This window comes from Suillus clintonianus (genome assembly GCF_016758775.1).
Source record: "Suillus clintonianus strain FC179 chromosome Unknown DEU56scaffold_5, whole genome shotgun sequence".
Lineage (NCBI taxonomy): Eukaryota > Fungi > Basidiomycota > Agaricomycetes > Boletales > Suillaceae > Suillus > Suillus clintonianus.
The window spans coordinates 311,053-327,157 of NW_024539229.1; the positions used below are offsets into that span (position 1 = coordinate 311,053).

General features: G+C 48.4%; 4 protein-coding genes across 4 annotated transcripts; 2 read left to right on the forward strand and 2 right to left on the reverse strand.

Annotated features, from left to right (window-relative positions):
• Nucleotides 1-1,746: 1,746 nt before the first annotated feature.
• Nucleotides 1,747-11,770, forward strand: DEU56DRAFT_428390 (uncharacterized protein). The gene is made up of 48 exons (XM_041346183.1): nucleotides 1,747-1,919; nucleotides 1,977-2,355; nucleotides 2,416-2,440; nucleotides 2,491-2,806; nucleotides 2,865-2,973; nucleotides 3,027-3,117; nucleotides 3,168-3,501; nucleotides 3,552-3,643; nucleotides 3,696-3,825; nucleotides 3,878-4,093; nucleotides 4,144-4,191; nucleotides 4,252-4,355; nucleotides 4,410-4,464; nucleotides 4,514-4,648; nucleotides 4,698-5,073; nucleotides 5,123-5,205; nucleotides 5,260-5,389; nucleotides 5,441-5,484; nucleotides 5,534-5,572; nucleotides 5,625-5,794; nucleotides 5,844-5,898; nucleotides 5,957-5,968; nucleotides 6,019-6,173; nucleotides 6,227-6,481; nucleotides 6,530-7,140; nucleotides 7,200-7,213; nucleotides 7,265-7,298; nucleotides 7,351-7,378; nucleotides 7,436-7,478; nucleotides 7,528-8,078; nucleotides 8,128-8,168; nucleotides 8,222-8,316; nucleotides 8,365-8,408; nucleotides 8,457-8,557; nucleotides 8,613-8,708; nucleotides 8,755-8,801; nucleotides 8,852-8,924; nucleotides 8,978-9,219; nucleotides 9,269-9,331; nucleotides 9,382-9,641; nucleotides 9,692-9,877; nucleotides 9,926-10,175; nucleotides 10,227-10,423; nucleotides 10,474-10,557; nucleotides 10,610-10,739; nucleotides 10,789-10,877; nucleotides 10,930-11,162; nucleotides 11,219-11,770. The coding sequence occupies exons 1-48, from the start codon at nucleotides 1,823-1,825 to the stop codon at nucleotides 11,496-11,498; spliced, it is 7,242 nt and encodes a 2,413-aa protein (XP_041214002.1). The 5' UTR covers nucleotides 1,747-1,822; the 3' UTR covers nucleotides 11,499-11,770.
• Nucleotides 11,771-11,909: 139 nt separating this feature from the next.
• On the reverse strand, nucleotides 11,910-13,267 carry DEU56DRAFT_878432 (P-loop containing nucleoside triphosphate hydrolase protein; the record flags this gene model as incomplete). Its single annotated transcript, XM_041356044.1, has 3 exons — nucleotides 12,883-13,267; nucleotides 12,767-12,830; nucleotides 11,910-12,710 (listed from the first exon to the last, which is right to left on the reverse strand). Exons 2-3 carry the CDS (start codon nucleotides 12,827-12,829, stop codon nucleotides 11,910-11,912), a joined length of 864 nt encoding a protein of 287 aa, XP_041214003.1. The 5' UTR covers nucleotide 12,830; nucleotides 12,883-13,267.
• A 915-nt stretch (nucleotides 13,268-14,182) lies between these two features.
• On the forward strand, nucleotides 14,183-14,617 carry DEU56DRAFT_726343 (hydrophobin-3 precursor; the record flags this gene model as incomplete). Its single annotated transcript, XM_041347921.1, has 3 exons — nucleotides 14,183-14,302; nucleotides 14,354-14,515; nucleotides 14,570-14,617. 3 exons carry the CDS (start codon nucleotides 14,183-14,185, stop codon nucleotides 14,615-14,617), a joined length of 330 nt encoding a protein of 109 aa, XP_041214004.1.
• Nucleotides 14,593-15,539, reverse strand: DEU56DRAFT_771796 (uncharacterized protein). The gene is made up of 2 exons (XM_041351487.1): nucleotides 15,061-15,539; nucleotides 14,593-15,008 (listed from the first exon to the last, which is right to left on the reverse strand). Exons 1-2 carry the CDS (start codon nucleotides 15,499-15,501, stop codon nucleotides 14,853-14,855), a joined length of 597 nt encoding a protein of 198 aa, XP_041214005.1. The 5' UTR covers nucleotides 15,502-15,539; the 3' UTR covers nucleotides 14,593-14,852.
• Between the last annotated feature and the right edge of the window lie 566 nt (nucleotides 15,540-16,105).

Genomic DNA, 16,105 nt, shown 5'->3' on the forward strand with positions numbered 1-16,105 from the left:
GTGATAGGTCAGAGGCCGCCGCCGAGTCGACCACTCATGTCCTGCGATAATAATAGCTGTAAATCAGTAGCCATGTGATACGTTCTTCTGGTTGAAGCGCGGGTGAGATCTAGAGCAAAAGCCGCGGCTGTGTGCGTGTTTTCCACCATGAACATGCAAATCGAACACTCGATAATGAACAAGCCAAGCTCATGAAGGGTTGGCATGTTCGGATCGGCAACTACAATCCGCAAACATCGCGCCGAATAATCACCCGAGGGCTTCACTGCTGCAATTGGGAATATAACAATTGTGTGAACGTAACTGGTAAGTGTAGACAACGTCCGTACCCTTTTTTCAAAGATGACGATAAGAAGGCTTCCCATGCTCCTGCAGCGTAGATAACAGAAAGCTGGGCAGGCTCGCCAGGTGAACTCAGAGCAACAAAAGAGGCAGGACTGCATGTGTGGAACTCGATACCAGAAACTTGGAGGGAGCCCCGGATGCGGGCATCGATGAACATTTTGTACGCCTGATCAATGTCATATGACCAGTCCTAGTTACAATATGCAGCCGTCTCATTCCATATGATTGGTTCTTGAATTAGAGAAGAGCTTGGAAACACTGGAACATAATCAGATGTAAAATGTGATCACGAGCTTTGTTGACGAGCGCATCAGGTCATTTAGATTCTGAGAAGTTCCTGCCCAGCAGAGAACATGTTCGGCGCGGAATTGAAAAGTTGCGGATTTGGTCGGTTCAAGATCAAGGAGCACACTACCCGATCGTGTACACTGCATAGACGGGCGAAGTCAATTATATTTGAGTGATTGGACCACGTACTGTTTTCGCAATGAAAATGATGATGAACGATGAAGGCAGGGAGAAATATCACGTATGTAATATTTTAATTGTGGTACGGCGTTATTGTGTTGCCGCGGTGAAGCGCCGGGAATATCGTGCCAAAACGGAACTCACGCCGATGAGTCGGATAATCGCACCCATGTGCATCACATGTGAGACTTACGACACGTCATTTGACCATAACCTTCAAGGTGACTTTTCGTGTTCCAGCACAATCTCAGAAAGCTGATACTGGAATGACCTGCAGGCTGCAGTTGAGACATCCGGTGTACGTGCGTATCACTATTAATCTCATATTCGCTACATTCAAGTTGCGATTGTGCCCAGATCAAAGACCCGTGTCCATCTCGTTAAACGTTTCCTCGCCCGTTCGTGATTCACGTTAAGGTTCAATGTTACTGCTCGATCAGAAGCACTATCAATATACTCCCTACCGGCCACAGCCCTTCTTTTGAGCATGGAAAAAGGACTGGAATCTGCGAGGATACCTCTGGAAACTTGCTGTCCTGTGTGGCCAGCGAGCGCAACAGCAGCCGGCCCTCAGGTGATCTATTTTGAATTGACAGCCCAAGTCTGACCAGTGACAACCGAGCTCAGCGCTCATCAAAGTGACGACATTTGATAGGATTTGATGTGGTCCGGGAATCACAGCCAATCGAATTCATCTTCCTCCGCCGCGTGATGCGCATATGTGTCTCTGTTTGGCAGAGATCAGCTCGTCGCGGAGTGACTTTGTTAGAACACCTTCGCGCCATATGCAACGGCTCCATGTCATGATGTAAACCTTGGACATTAATCTTGGACAAATGCCCTGCGAAATTTCATTCTAGATCCGTAACGTTTCTTCGGTAAGGTAGAAAATGCTGTCGTCGGCTGCTTTTTTCAAGTACTACCTCCGCGCGTGTCCCATATCGCGCGTTGTAGCTCATCGTCCTCTTGAAGAGACCCATTCTTTTCATTTGCGACATCCCCTCTCCAGATGGAGGAATTACCTTCAGCTACCAGAAGCATTTACAAAGAAAACTTTGACAGCAGCACCCACAGTTTTGGTGGTCGGTCAACCACGTCGTTGAGAGGTAACGTAGCTTTCGTCACTCTGTGGCTCGGTTGGACATAATTTCGCATCGATGCAGGTCATGCTGCCCCAATTGCAGGAACTGGCTCTGCCGATGAGGCTCAGCCAGAGTCGGACCCATTCGCTGATCCCTTCGCCAGGACTACTCCGGCCGGAATCGTAATCAACGCCCCTGCACATCATACCGACGCTGACGTACCTCAACCAGAGGGTCAACCAGCAGATACAGATGCAGCAGCAGCGCCCGCTGCTGCCCCTAAACCTCCTCTTTACAAGCGAAGATGGTTTATAATCACTTCAATAGTCGGCGCTTGTTTGGGCATTGCGTTGCTTTTCATCGTTCTGTTCCCTGTGCTCCGCGCAATCGTCCAGTATGTAATAAACCAATCCACGTTAAATATTCAACAGGCGGCAATATTGTCCCCTTCAAATACCTCGTAAGCGTAAATTGTGGTACACCGTGAATACGCTCACTTATTTATTTATTTATTATGCAGCTTCACCTTGGCAATGCTAGGCGTTGTAGGTATTCCCGTTGTATTGTGGCTGTATCCGTTCACCATCACTTTCAGGTATCTCATACTGGTATTTTCTCCGCCACAGTGGCCTTCTCACAGCCAGTAAACGTGAGCTGGATGAATGGCAGTGTTGAAGTACCTCTCGGCTATATGTCGCTTTCGACTCTGTATGCTTCCAACAAACGGGCGACGATTAACGATACCACGACTTTCTACATCACGGATCAAAATGCCTTCGGCCGCTTCACAAGCTCGATGATTACTTCACAGAATTTCACTTGGAAGTTACAGAGTTCCAATCTGAATGTACAGGCGATGAAGTTCCCCACCGCGCATGGTATTTCATTTAATAAGCTAGTGACCATTAATGGTGCAGTATTCTCATATTCACGTAGATTTTGGTCCAACTGACAAGAATTCTTGCTAAGGCACGAACAATTTTGCGGGGAATGTCATTCTCGAGGACATGCAATTGCCCAGTGACAATCCTGGGGGAGGTATCAATTTTGTAGCGGTTACCCAGCTGAACAACACAAGGTATTTTTCAACCCAGAACCTTCATTGCGGTTTGACCTGATCACTTCGTATAGCCCTTTCACACTGGGGCTAGGAACGGTAGTTTTTGACCTCGTGTACGAAAACGTCTATCTTGGTACTGGAACAGGATACAATACCAATATTGTACGTGCCGCATTCTAATTTCTCAATTTCAATGTCTCAACTTACTTCAGGTCCCTGGACCTAACAACATCTCGTTGAGCGGTGTTTTGGTACCCCAGACGACGCCTTCCAACCTTGCAGCAGTCTCGCAGCTTTTCACGAATTACATCAATTTCGAAAGCTCGCCTGTTATTGCAGTGGGCAAGTCAACACTGCAGCCTGATGGTTCAGAGATATCTTGGCTTAGCCAGGGTTTGGAAAGCCTTCAGCTTACGGTGCCCTTCAAGTCAACGACGCCGATCAACCCAATTCAGTCGATCCAGATAGGGAGTATGGCGCTTGGATTCACTCCAGAGACAGCATGGACACCGCGAACGGACAGCAACTCCGTTCACGCGACTATGCGTGAGTACTTTTCCTTGGTGTCGTCATCTTGTCTGACTTGGGCGCAACAGGGTTGCCTTTCGGGTTTGGACTGTCGATCTCCGAGATCCAGAATGAATTCATAATCGTCAAGAATGGTTCGAATGTAGCGGGTTTGAATACGGTATGGCTATCTACTCCATTTACGATTCACCAGTAACCGTCTTGCCGCGCAGCCTCTGGGTGCATCAACGTCTGCAATCACTGTGCTGAGCCCGACGGACACTGAGGGTACCATTAACATCACTATCGCCGACAGCGTTTTAAATGCTACGGATTCGGAGCATGGTAGTTTCGCTGCGTTCAGTAAGTGTGCTGTTTTCGAATGGTGCAATCTGTAATAGCAATTTTTTTGTAGACATGGAACTCACGGATTCTACCACTACTGAATTCCTACTGGTTGGAAATTCTCGCGCGGTCGCGAACATGAGCATCGGTCAGATTACCTTGGACCCTATCAAGGTCAACGTATCTACCAGTCTTAATGGCCTGCAAGGTCTGAAGGGGTACACCACTATTGGGGCTGTTGACGTTATGGGCGGGACCCAGCAGGCCCTCAATCTTAGCATTGATGGCAAGAAGGCTTCTCGATTGTTGTCTTATTGTGGCTGACTTTACCCGTAGTGTCCATCTATAACCCTTCTAGTCTTGATCTCGCTACTGGCGACCTGGGTCAGTCGTGGCAGTCGATTGCAGCGCATGTGTTTAAAATTGACACACTGCTTGTTACAGTACTCCAACTGCAACGCGGCGGTGCAATCCTCGGAACGGCACTGATGCCTAATTTGAGTCTGACCATGGGGAACAACTCTGTTCACTCGACATCTGCTTTCGATGTATGGCTGTCCATCGTCCTGCGTCCACCGCTTTTGAGTTAACCATGTTTACAGCCTAACAACTCACCCGAAGGATTGCAAACGCTCAGCCAGTTTGTTGGTGGCCAAGGTATGTCTCAAATCCTTGCCTACCAGAGAAGGAATAATTAGGTTGTCAGACGTGGAGCTTAATATCGTGGGCTATAGTGGGAGCACGCAAGTCGCTTCTCTCCAGGAAGCCTTTGAAAGTATGAACATCAACGCTACGCTCCCTGGCCTCAACTCCAGTCTCTTGTCGACGGGTTCTTTGGAGAGTAAGTCGAGTTATTTATTTTGGGGACATCTTGTTGAACGATTGCATAGTCCTTCCTACCACTTTTGTAACAAACAACGTCAGCCAGGTCACCGTAGCCCTCGTCAATCCTTTCACTGCAGGCTTCGACATCACCAGTATCTCATCCAATGTCACTTCGCATGGGTTGCACCTTGGTTCCATTAACACTGTGACGAATTTCAACTCTGCAGGGAAATCGACCACGAAGTCTCCCGCCCTCAACATGACCATGAACTACGATCCGCCAACGCTCTTCACACTGACTCGCGTGCTCGCCGTGCAGGCAGGTTTGGATCCCACGCAACTGGATGGCATCGTAGCTCTTGGGGATTATCAATATGTAACTGCCACAACGGCGGACTCTGAGCCAGTCCCTCAGCAACAACGGAGAGCTAACATATACACGTAAATCCTACTTTTTTCCTCCGCTTCTGATACTAAGTCAACTATTCAGGGGATTTAATCTGCCGAATTTTGTTGACCAAGCGTTCAAGCAGTTGAGGAGCGACATTCAGCTTACTTCACAACTTACGATTGGTTAGAATTGTGCAGTACATTTGCTTTCGATTACTCACCACGATACTGTTACAGGGGACTACGCGACGACACTCAGTTATACTCAGACTGGTGTCCCCATTTCTACGGACAGCAGCCTCAACTTAATCCTGCCCATCTTGGCGAAACCTATCGTTCAGAAGATCGTCGGTGGCAGCGTCCTGGGGTAATTGTCATCGATCGCTTTAAAGCTAACTTTGCTGAAATTGTGTTGCAGTGTAGAATCTGTTCTCATCACTAACCCTCAAGAGACAATGTTTGGTGCGTGTCAGAGTTTGATGTCTTGCACATCTTACCGAGGGTTTTATAGGCACACAATTGAACGGAAGCATCACAAACGCCGGGCCTTGTTTGTCGTCCTTTATGGTTTATTGCATCCTTGTTTAACCTCATTTTGACAGTTGACGCGACAATCACATTCAATAATGGACTCACTGTTTCGTGGGGTGGTCAGCCGATTGGTGTGATGAAGCTGGATCCCGTAAATGTTGTTGGTGATGTCGGAGCTACTCTCAACGTGCAAACTACGTTTGAGGTCGCAAATGCAGATTATTTGGCCAATTTCACCAAGGTAGGCGGAACTACCATCCGATGCATTGTCTTTGCCTCAACGTCTCTAGGTTATGCTCAATGATGAAGCGTTTGAATGGGATATTTCTGGCGATAACTTGACTGGTACGTTCGTGCTGAGTATAACTGAGCTGTCGCTTACAAGTATTTGGCGAATACATAGTCAGCGCTCTTGGTATGTTAGTTTCGCGGAAGCTTCGTGCCATATCATTGACAGTCCCCAAGGTATCGAAGTGACTGGCATCTCCCTTCCTTCAAAAGCGGTCACCTTGAAGGGCTTCAATGGTCTTAAGAATGGTGTGATCATCAACTCCTTTGACCTACCGTCCAACGACCCTGCTGGTGGAATCCATCTGACGATCAATTCAGAGGTCATCAACGTATGTTTCTCTTGCTCACTTTCGATCCCTCATTCACGTCTCTTCCGTTGTAGCCTTCTCAAGTTGGCATTGAACTCAGCTCCATTGCATTCAACACCTATGCCAACGGCATCGAGATAGCTCCAGTCTCTTCAACTTCGACTGTCACGCTAGCTCCTAATTCTACCTCATCACTCGGGTTAGCTGGTCGGCTCATTCCGCAGAACTCTCCAGAAGGGCTCGCAACTGTTTCCGCTATTTTCAACAACTACATTCATGGAATGGACAGCCAAGTCACTGTTTATGGCGCTAGTGCTGGCCCGAGCGATGTGAGCTCTCTGTTGTCTCGGAATGGTACCCACTCATCACACCTGCAGGTCACTTGGCTGAATGAAGGTATCCAATCCCTCCAGGTGGCGACGTCGCTGCCGAACACAGGAAAGCTCAACATCATCCAGTCAATCAATCTCGAACAACTGTCTCTCATGTTCACTGAGGCTACGGCATACGATCCAATGTCAGGCAGTAATTTGACCACTGCTGCGTTCACTCTTCCTTTCGCTTTCCCTGTCGATATCACGGCGCTTGCACAGAATATCACCGCTGGATACAACGGCCAATCTTTTGCTGAACTAGTGATCCCACGGGGCCCTAGCACAACTGACGTTCAGAATCGTATCATTTACTTGACGTTTAGCGATGTTCCGTTTGCTGTGTATTCTGACCAGCATGAGACATTCCAGAATTTCGTATCTGCTACGACGCTAGGCTCTTCGCAAACGTTGGCGCTGTCGGGCGCTGCGAATGCTGATGCCTCTACGGCCGTTGGAGTATTGTCTCTAATGGACATCGAGTTCTCCGTGCAATCTACGATCGCGGGATTGCAAGGGCTCAAGGCGAAGCCTGCCTCCGTTGCCAATCTGGACGTCAACCATGGATATTCGGATTACCTGCTGATCACAGTGGACACGTCACTTTTCAACCCAAGGTATGTGAAGTTTGTTATAAAAATATGTCAAATATAAATGTGTCTTTACTCGCTTGCAGCAACCTGACAATTGGTGAGTGGCAGCGTGCTTTCGATAGTTGTCACTGTTGACATATACCCTCAGGCACTGGCGATGTTTCGTTTGCGCTGCAGTTCCAGTAAGCCTCTTCTCAGATTTCTGCGAAAAACGCACTGACCGGCCGTCAATAGAAACCAAGTTATTGGATCTGCCGATCTGGTGGGCATTCATAACTTCACATATCCTCAGTTTCTAAATTTACCTTTCCATTTGCAGAGCAACATGATCATTCTGCCTGGGAACGTGTCATATCCTACTGGTATTTACATTCGCTCTGAGTGTAGACAGTTGCTCATCTTATCCTATAGATGTCCACTACTCACCTCAGGGATCTGCGCAAACAGCAGCTGGACAAGCAATGCTCGAGAACTACCTCCAGGGCGTCGATTCTCAAACAAGCATTACGGGGACCTCCAGTTCCACTCCGATTGGCTCTTTGGAACCGGCTCTTGCGCAAATCAATTTGTCACCAGTGACGATCCCGGCCTTGCACCAGAACCTCATTGGTAGCGCTTCCCTGGAGTTTCCGACTGACATCGTTCAAACTGGTGTGGCGTCGACGACTTTCACTTTGGCAAACCCGTTCACGGCGAGCATCAACCTGCTTGAAGTTACCGCAATAGCGACCTACCACAACCTGACCCTTGGCGCTATCAATCATGTTGACATGTCTTCTAATCCAATCCATGCTAATGGACACTCCAATATTACGTCGCCTGTGCTTCCGTTCAACTTCAACCTCGACCCGTTGACTATCATTCAGTTGATCACCCTTTCTGCTCAAGAGGAAAATGTCAACCTTGGTCCTCTGACGAGTCTATTCCAGCTGGTTGTTAACGACCCGAGTTTCCACCCACCTGTGCGTTGGTTTCTTTCTCAGTCAGCACCTGAATGACCTCTTCTTCAAGATCAATACGTCGGTAGATACAAGTAGTCCAACTTGTGTCAGGTATGGCCGCAGCATCTCTCCAGGCTTACAGTTCTCTGATGTGAAAATACTAGCGGCAACCAGTTCGACATTAATGACGCTATTGTGAACGCGTTGAAAGGGTTACAAGTCACACTTGCCGTGGACTCTGCCGTCCAACTTGATGATTGTAAGAAGCTTGCCTGCAGATTGTTAAGTAAATTCAACGGTACACTAGACGCAACAAATCTTGCCTTCAATCAATATGGAGTTTCTGCCATTGTAAGTCTTCTAAATCTACTTGCTTCGACGCTTACCACTCGATGACAGACGGATAGGACGTCGTTGTATTTGATTGGTGCGGTGGGTGGGCCTATTACCCAAGACCTCGTCAACGGCGCAGCGCTAGCTTTCACCGAAGCAAACATCACGTACGCTTTGACCCAATTGCTCAACTTCTAATTCGGTTATTGATGACTGGGATAGGGGCATCACAAACGAGGGCTTCCAGCTCTCCTTGCAAGGATCCTTGACCAACGTTGGTCCTCTAGATGCTCTGATCGAGTTCGTTGATCCAGTAACGTATGTCTTCGCGCCGTTTGTATCTGCAGATGCTCATGTCAGACAGGGTAACGTGGGAAGGCCATAATATTGCGACCATTGCGCTGCCTCCAGGTAAACCGGTTGACGCAGATCACATGCGGGAAACTCACTATGATTTATAGTATGTGCTGCCGCGAATACCGGGGTGCCGAACTATAACACGCAAGGCCAGCTAGTAATTACCGATCAAGTCCAGTGAGCAGAATTGTGTTTGTGGCATATTTTGCAGACGCTGATAATAATACCAGGTTCACATCATTTGCGACGTATTTGCTGCACAATCCAAGTTTCGATTGGACAATATCTACTTCCTCCCTCAGGCTAACTGCTCTGGGAACAATTTTCAATGGCGTCTCACTGTCAAAGACGATCACCTTGAAAGCATTCAATGGTCTTCCAGGTGTCACGATCAGTAACTTCCAACTCCCCTCCGATGATCCAGCTGGGGGTATTACGATCTCGACAGACTCGATCATTCCTTCCCCTGCTCGTTCGTACTACTTCTGCTGTCTCCTTTCTTTTCTGATTTCTTCTCCCAGAACTTGGCATTGACCTTGGAAATGTTGGATTCCAAGCCTACTTCGAGAACACTCTCATTGGACGTGAGTGGAAATTTTGACATAGTTACAACAAATCTTTAATGCCTTTGTAGCACTTACTGCTAGTGACCTCGTCCTCCCACCTGAGTCCTCAGTGACATCCCACCTCAATGGACAAATGATACCTCAAAGTGGCTCTGGTCTGACTACTATCGGCAAATTATTCTCGGAATACCTGGCTGCGGATAATATTACGCTAAATGTCCAAGGTGACACTGTTCAGCCTCCCGGTGCAAACGGACCAGTAACATGGCTCAGTACCGCCTTCAAGACTCTCACACTTGATGTTATTTTGCCTGGAGAGAAGTTCGACGTAGGTCTATTGACAATTTCACAGGAGACAATCGTGCTAATGACAAATAGGTTATCCAATCGATCACACTCTCGGATTTGAGCTTAACAATGCAGAACCAGGGCCAGGCGTTTGCTCCATTATCAGGTTCTAATAACACCGTGGCGCAATACAAGAACCCCTTCGGTTTCTCGTTGCAAGTGATTCAGTCCACTGTCAACATGGACCTCAGCTTTGGAGGTACAGCTGCCGCTCAGGTAATGTTGGTCATTGATTCATGTTAGAAGTCACTGACCCTTTTGTAGCTGAACCTTCCCCAATCCAACAACGTTGGAGGGGTGTCAACCGGGAATCTCGCTACCTTGCCGATCAGCTTCCAGAACGTGCCATTGACTTCCGTCAACAACGGCGCCTTTGAAGCCATGTTTGCCCAAGTGACGGACAAAAATTCGGCAGACCTAGGATTGAGTGGAACTGCTGATGTGACCGCCAAGACTGCCATCGGCAATGTTCCCATCTCAGCAATTGCTTTCGATGTCACTTCAAGCCTAGCTGGTGTGTTTTTATGCGAACCAGCTTCCATTCATGCTTAAAACTGTGTGATAGGCATAAACTCCTTTGATGGCAAGGCGACGATAACCAACATCTCGATTTCTGGCAGCGGTGGCAGTGGTGGCAATCAATATGTCATCTCGCCCCTCACGTCTTCGATGAACAACCCGTCCAACGTTTCACTTGACACAGTTGACATCGCCCTGCCAGTGTACTACCAAAATGTCATGATTGGTCGAGCAGCATTCAATGTGCGTGAACGATTGAGATGCATGTATCCTCAGCTAAATTTCCTTTTTAGCCTTTCAACTTGGTCCCAGGAGAAAATACGATGCCGGGAGAGTTCCATTACGAGCCTGCAAACCCGAATGATACCGTCGCTGAGGTTGGTGTCATCGACTTTATTCAATCCGGCTACTGATGATTTCTGTGCGTAGGGCTTCCTCACCAGCTTCCTGCAAACTGGCAATAGCCTTCCACTTACCATCCAAGGAGATTCTGCGAGTACGCCATTTGCATCACTCCAGCCGGCACTCGAAGGAGTGACTTTGACATCTAGTGTCACAGGTAAGTGGAATCACGTATGCCCACTCTTCATCGCTCATGGAAGGCGTAGGCTTGAATGTAGCTCCTATCATCTCCCACTTATACCCTGAGATCACCCTAGCAACACTCGTGACCAACGAAATCAATCTCAGCTTCGACGTACGTCCCGTTTCATGCGTGCTCTAGATTTAAGAAACTTATACTGTGCAAGGTTACTAACCCTCTCGATGCTGAGCTCGAGATCTCATTTGTGCAGGCTGATGGCTTGATCAATGGAGAAATTTATGCACATTTGGACCAGGCATTCAGCTCGTTTGTCATCCCTCCAAAGCAGACTGTCAACAGTGGAAAGTTTGGAAACGTTAAGCTAGTCAAGGGTGCCCTTGCGTCCCTACCCATCATCCCATTGGGCTATTTGGACATCCAAAGTGTTGCAACGACGAGGTTAGTATCGGGATCAAACAAGGACGCATGGAGTAGCGCTGATCAACATTGTATAGGGTGGGCAGTGGCGGATACCAGATTCCCTGGCTGCATATCAATCAAAACCATGTCACTGCCTCGTATGATCTCGGCGTCAGTCTCGCGGACCTTTCTTCAGCAGCTCAGTCCACGACGGCGACAATGTCTGGTGGTTCGACCGCATTGATTCCCTCACCGTCGGCCGTGATCACAGGACTTGGATCCTCCCTACCAAGCTCTGGAGTCCCGACGTCTGCGGAACCTGTGCCCTCCGGATCCAACCTAGTAAGCATGCGTTGCAAGTGTCCCGAGTTTTGAAACTGAGACCTCGCTCCAATTCCAGCCTGCTCCCAGTCTTCCTCTGCCCACTCCCTCGGGAAATTCCACGATCGGACCACTGTAATTTATTTCATTTTGGTAACTTGGACTTCGAATACGTTGTCGAGTCATCTCTTGGCTTTACCTATATCCTGCTCCTCACTAAGACTAACTTCACGTGTACCATTAATATTGTTGCAATCCCGATACTACATTGCTGCTTTGGTGATCCATTACTGGTTGATAGAGGCTTGTCCGATGCATGAATGTCGAACTTCGTTATCACCGGTGTCCAGTGGTGCTCACCATAGTACATAGCAAACTACATGCGGTTGTCATATGTGTATCGTATCAACAAGGACAAGGTCTACAAGTGGATCTGAGCCTAAGTTATAGAAAAGGGGACTGAAGTCAAACTGTGTCGTTCTTGATCATATCAGCCAACTGTTGCGCGACTTCTTGAGACATCCCCAAACGCTTCGTGAGACGAGGAGCAAGATCCTTCCTTTTCACAAGCGAACCCCCTGAAAATAAGCCCTTCTTTTTCGCAGCCGCGCTCTCCCCTGAAAGTAACTCCTTCAGCCTACGCATCAGCGACACAAACAGGTTGTCCCCTCCCGTCCATGTTGGCTTCTGCCCGTCGGCAGTGTGCTCCTGAACAATCTTGCGGATCGTGGTGCGCGATTGTTCATAAAGGTCTTTGTGCCTGCCATCCAAATCGTTAGCGGCGGTAATGCACGCATGGCCAGCGACGTTGATATCATAACGATCAAAATGGTGGTGTTCTTTGTCCCACCAATCCTCCATCCTCTTCTCTCTTTCGAGGTTCGTGATCGCAAGAACAATGGGAACCTTCTTCTCGCAAAGGAATTCGTGAAAGAGTCTATAATTGCTCTGAAGCGTAGCAGTGACTCTGCCAGCGCGAATGCAGAATAGAAGCAGGTCAATGCCTCCTCGTGCGTCCAATTCCTTGACGAGTCTGTAGGAGTTTTCGACAGTCTCGAGGTACTCTTTAATTCCAAGCTGTGGTTCCTCGAGTCCAACGGTATCGAAAACGGTATAAGAATCGCCGCCGAAGCTGATGACGTGCTCTGCCCACTTCAACGTACAGCGTTGCATGCCTGCAGAGGTGGCCGCTACGTCCTTTTCCGCCATGAGGTTGACGAGTGAGCTTTTGCCTACCCCTGACTGCCCAAAGAGTACGACAGTTTTATGCCTGTTCTCACTCGTCAATATTTTAAAAATACGGATCCTCATCTGGAGACTACATGCCTTTTATGAGGGTTGTACTTGACTATTTGCTTTCCCCCCGGCCCAGCGATATCTGTCATGCTGCAAGTCGGGTCATGCTTGGTCCCACCTCTCGATATTCAAGACTACGTACTTTGTAGCCGTTTTAGGAGGAATGTTTCGGATAGTACTATGTAGCCTTTGGTCGATACCTAATGATGCAAGCCTTGTAAGAGAGTCAAGGCAAACGAACGCTAACCTTGCGGCAGGCCATCACCACGTTTCTTACGCCTATCCTCGCAACCCTACCGATAGCATGGCATGGCAGAATAAACGCCAGATCGATTCTCGATGATTCGATGGATCGACTTGAGGCAAACTCATGTTAACGGCACGCACTACGAAGGCAGGCAGGCCCCCGGCAGCCCAGACCCAGGGTTAGAGGTTAGACAGATTGCTTATACCACAGGCTGCTGGAAGAGGTTTCTCGAACATGTAAATTTTTATCACGTTCACGAAGGAATGGGCGTTAACGTTAGAGACCTAGTTCAACAAGGTTCAACAAAGTACAAACATGATGACGTGACAATCAACGCGTGACGTCACGCGACTAGTTGAGAGAGAGAATTTCTATATTTCTATACCGCAACAAACAAAGTAAACTGGCAAGACGCGGTGCCCTGCCAGTGACAGGGCTGTACTACGCAGATGCTCCACCCCCAACTGACCCCTAATGGATTCGGCAGTTTCTCCCATTCAACCTACATATCCAGAGGATATCCGAGTCGCACACACGTATTATGCGGTACTGCCGAGACCGGCAGACGCTGCGCGCTCAGCTCGGATAGGCTTGGAATCGATCAAGACTAATGCCGGAGTTTACTTACGTGCCCCAGGGGGATTTTTCATGGTCTTACAATATAAATGCTACTCTGGTGCTGGCAGAGGCAGTTGTAAGCTCGACAAATGACATCAACAAAAAACCCACTTATGGAATCAGACAGACATGTCATTCTGAGCGTAAAACAAGCTTACTATGAAGTCGTATGTCGCTTAATCACGGCGTCTGGACTATAGCGCTAGGCATTGAGCTGCGGTGATCTCCCCGAGTCGGATACTTCAGTGATAATCGATCACGTGGTCAAAACGCGTCCGCGTTTCAGTGTTCACGCCAAGGTGATATTCACGTAATGAATATTAATTGCGTTTACGGCTACACGCTCCAGACCATGAAATAGACGGGCAACATGGCCCATCGGTTATTCGATCTGACAAAAAATTGACAAAGACGGCGGAGCGGCCGGGTCACAGAGCGTCCTCAAATTGTATAAAAGGTGGACTGCAACGCGCTTGATTTTTCAGAATCCATATCTTCTTTAACCAGCTCTCACTCAAGCTTCACGCTTCCACACACTCTTTACACAAAGTTTCCTAGCCTTCCGACAGTCAACACAATGTTCGCTCGTTTCTTCACTGTTGCTTTCCTTGCCGCCCTCGCTGTCGCCACTCCCCTCACTCTCCGTGATGGCCAGTGCAACACCGGTGACATCCAGTGCTGCCAGAGTTCTAGCACCGTGAGTCACGAATTTCTATTTATCTTTTACTTATTCTGATGATTTGTGTAGACTTCCAACTACAACAAGTTTGCAAAGTCTCTTGGCCTTGCGGAAGTAGGTGCTGAGGTCGTCGGCACCCTTGGCCTTAGCTGCAGTCCTATCAGTGTTATCGGCACTGGCAGTGGCGCTACATGCAACCAGCAACCCATGTGCTGCAGCAACAACAAAATGGTGAGTTGCGGATGAACTTCTCTGTTCAATCCATGTCTAATAAGAAAAATACAGAACGGCCTTGTCAACATTGGCTGCACTCCCATCAACCTCAAACTTTAGGTTTTCACTTGGCATTGATCTTACCTGCGTTATTACATGGTACATAAGTCTTTATAAGCTCTATAGCTAGTAATACCGGCGTTAACTGGTTTGAATCCAATTCAAAATTGACTCTGGTACTAGCAGTGGGACTCGACAGGCCGGGGACAACATCTGAATCGATAGTACATGTGGTCTATCACTAAAGGCGCTACTCCATTAATGTGCATTATTGATGAGGTAGTCGCAAAGTTATTTATGCGGTGCGAGGAGTCCCGTCGGTACCAGGGCTGTCATCGGTACCAGGAGAGACGCAGCAGATAAACATGACTACACGAACCCACGGTTTGGGATTCTTGATGCGTTTCGCATTTTCACTAGCTGTTTTCGGTCGGCGAGCAACATACAATGCCTGCACAGAAATCATTGGACTCCATGAATCGACAAACTAAAGACAGACATACCTTCTTGTCTCGTTGTGCAGCGACTTCGACAATATGAGGACTGCAATGAGAGGTGATTTGCCTTGGCCATTGCTGGAGTTCGACTCCTTCATCGGCGTTGGGTGGAGAGCGTGAGGACAAGCTACTAATTAGTGCACCTGGACGTGACCCCGAGGGCGTTGGGCGTTGCTGAGGTTCGATTACTTCGTCGGTGTGAATTCGAGAGCGGGGCAAGAGTGAGGACAGGTGACCGAGGAGTACCTGTGGACGTAATCGCGAAAGCATTGGGGGTTGTGGAAATTCAGATACTTCATCAGTGTTCGGAGGAGTGCGAAGGAATGAGGACAGGCGATTGAGGAGTGCTTGCGAACGTGGTTCCGAAGGCACTGGAGGTTGAGCAGCGATGGTGGGCGGTGGAGGTGGAGGTGGAGGTGGAGGACCTGGATGAGAACTCCTTGTCATAGCGAGCCCAAGTTTCTTGAGGCGTCCCAGGCGCTGCTGAGGTCGTGGTCGGGAAATTTGAGAATGCTGTAATGAACACTGTGTGAGAGAGACACGGAAAATACAATACACTGTTGCACCCACGCCATGTGTTCCCCGGAAGGAATCAGGTTCTGCATCGTAGCCATCTTGATCTTGTCCCGGGATCTCTGCCTGTATAACGGTTAGTAGTGAAAGGGCTAAGAAAGGGAGTACATGCGCCAAGAATACGGTCATCGCGAGCAGCGAGCGCGCTACATTGTTCTTTGAACTCTGAGTGAGATGCGAGTGAGTATGGTAGCCTCGCGTGACATTACTGAAAACTTGCCATTGGACCAATCGAGGCAGCTGGCCTTCTCAGTTTTGCTGATGGCGTCCATCATATGTTGGTGGGATTCGAGGGCTTCTTCGACTTTACCAGCCGAAAGGAAAGCCTGGCAGCGTTTCTGGTGTGTAGAGAGCCAGATGGACTTGAGATCCCACCCGAAGAGCTAAAAAAAATACTTGGTTATGAAAACATGTTAGGATGCATCATGTCAACATACCACTACCAAGTCCTCGTATGTTTCATGAATGGATTTCGATG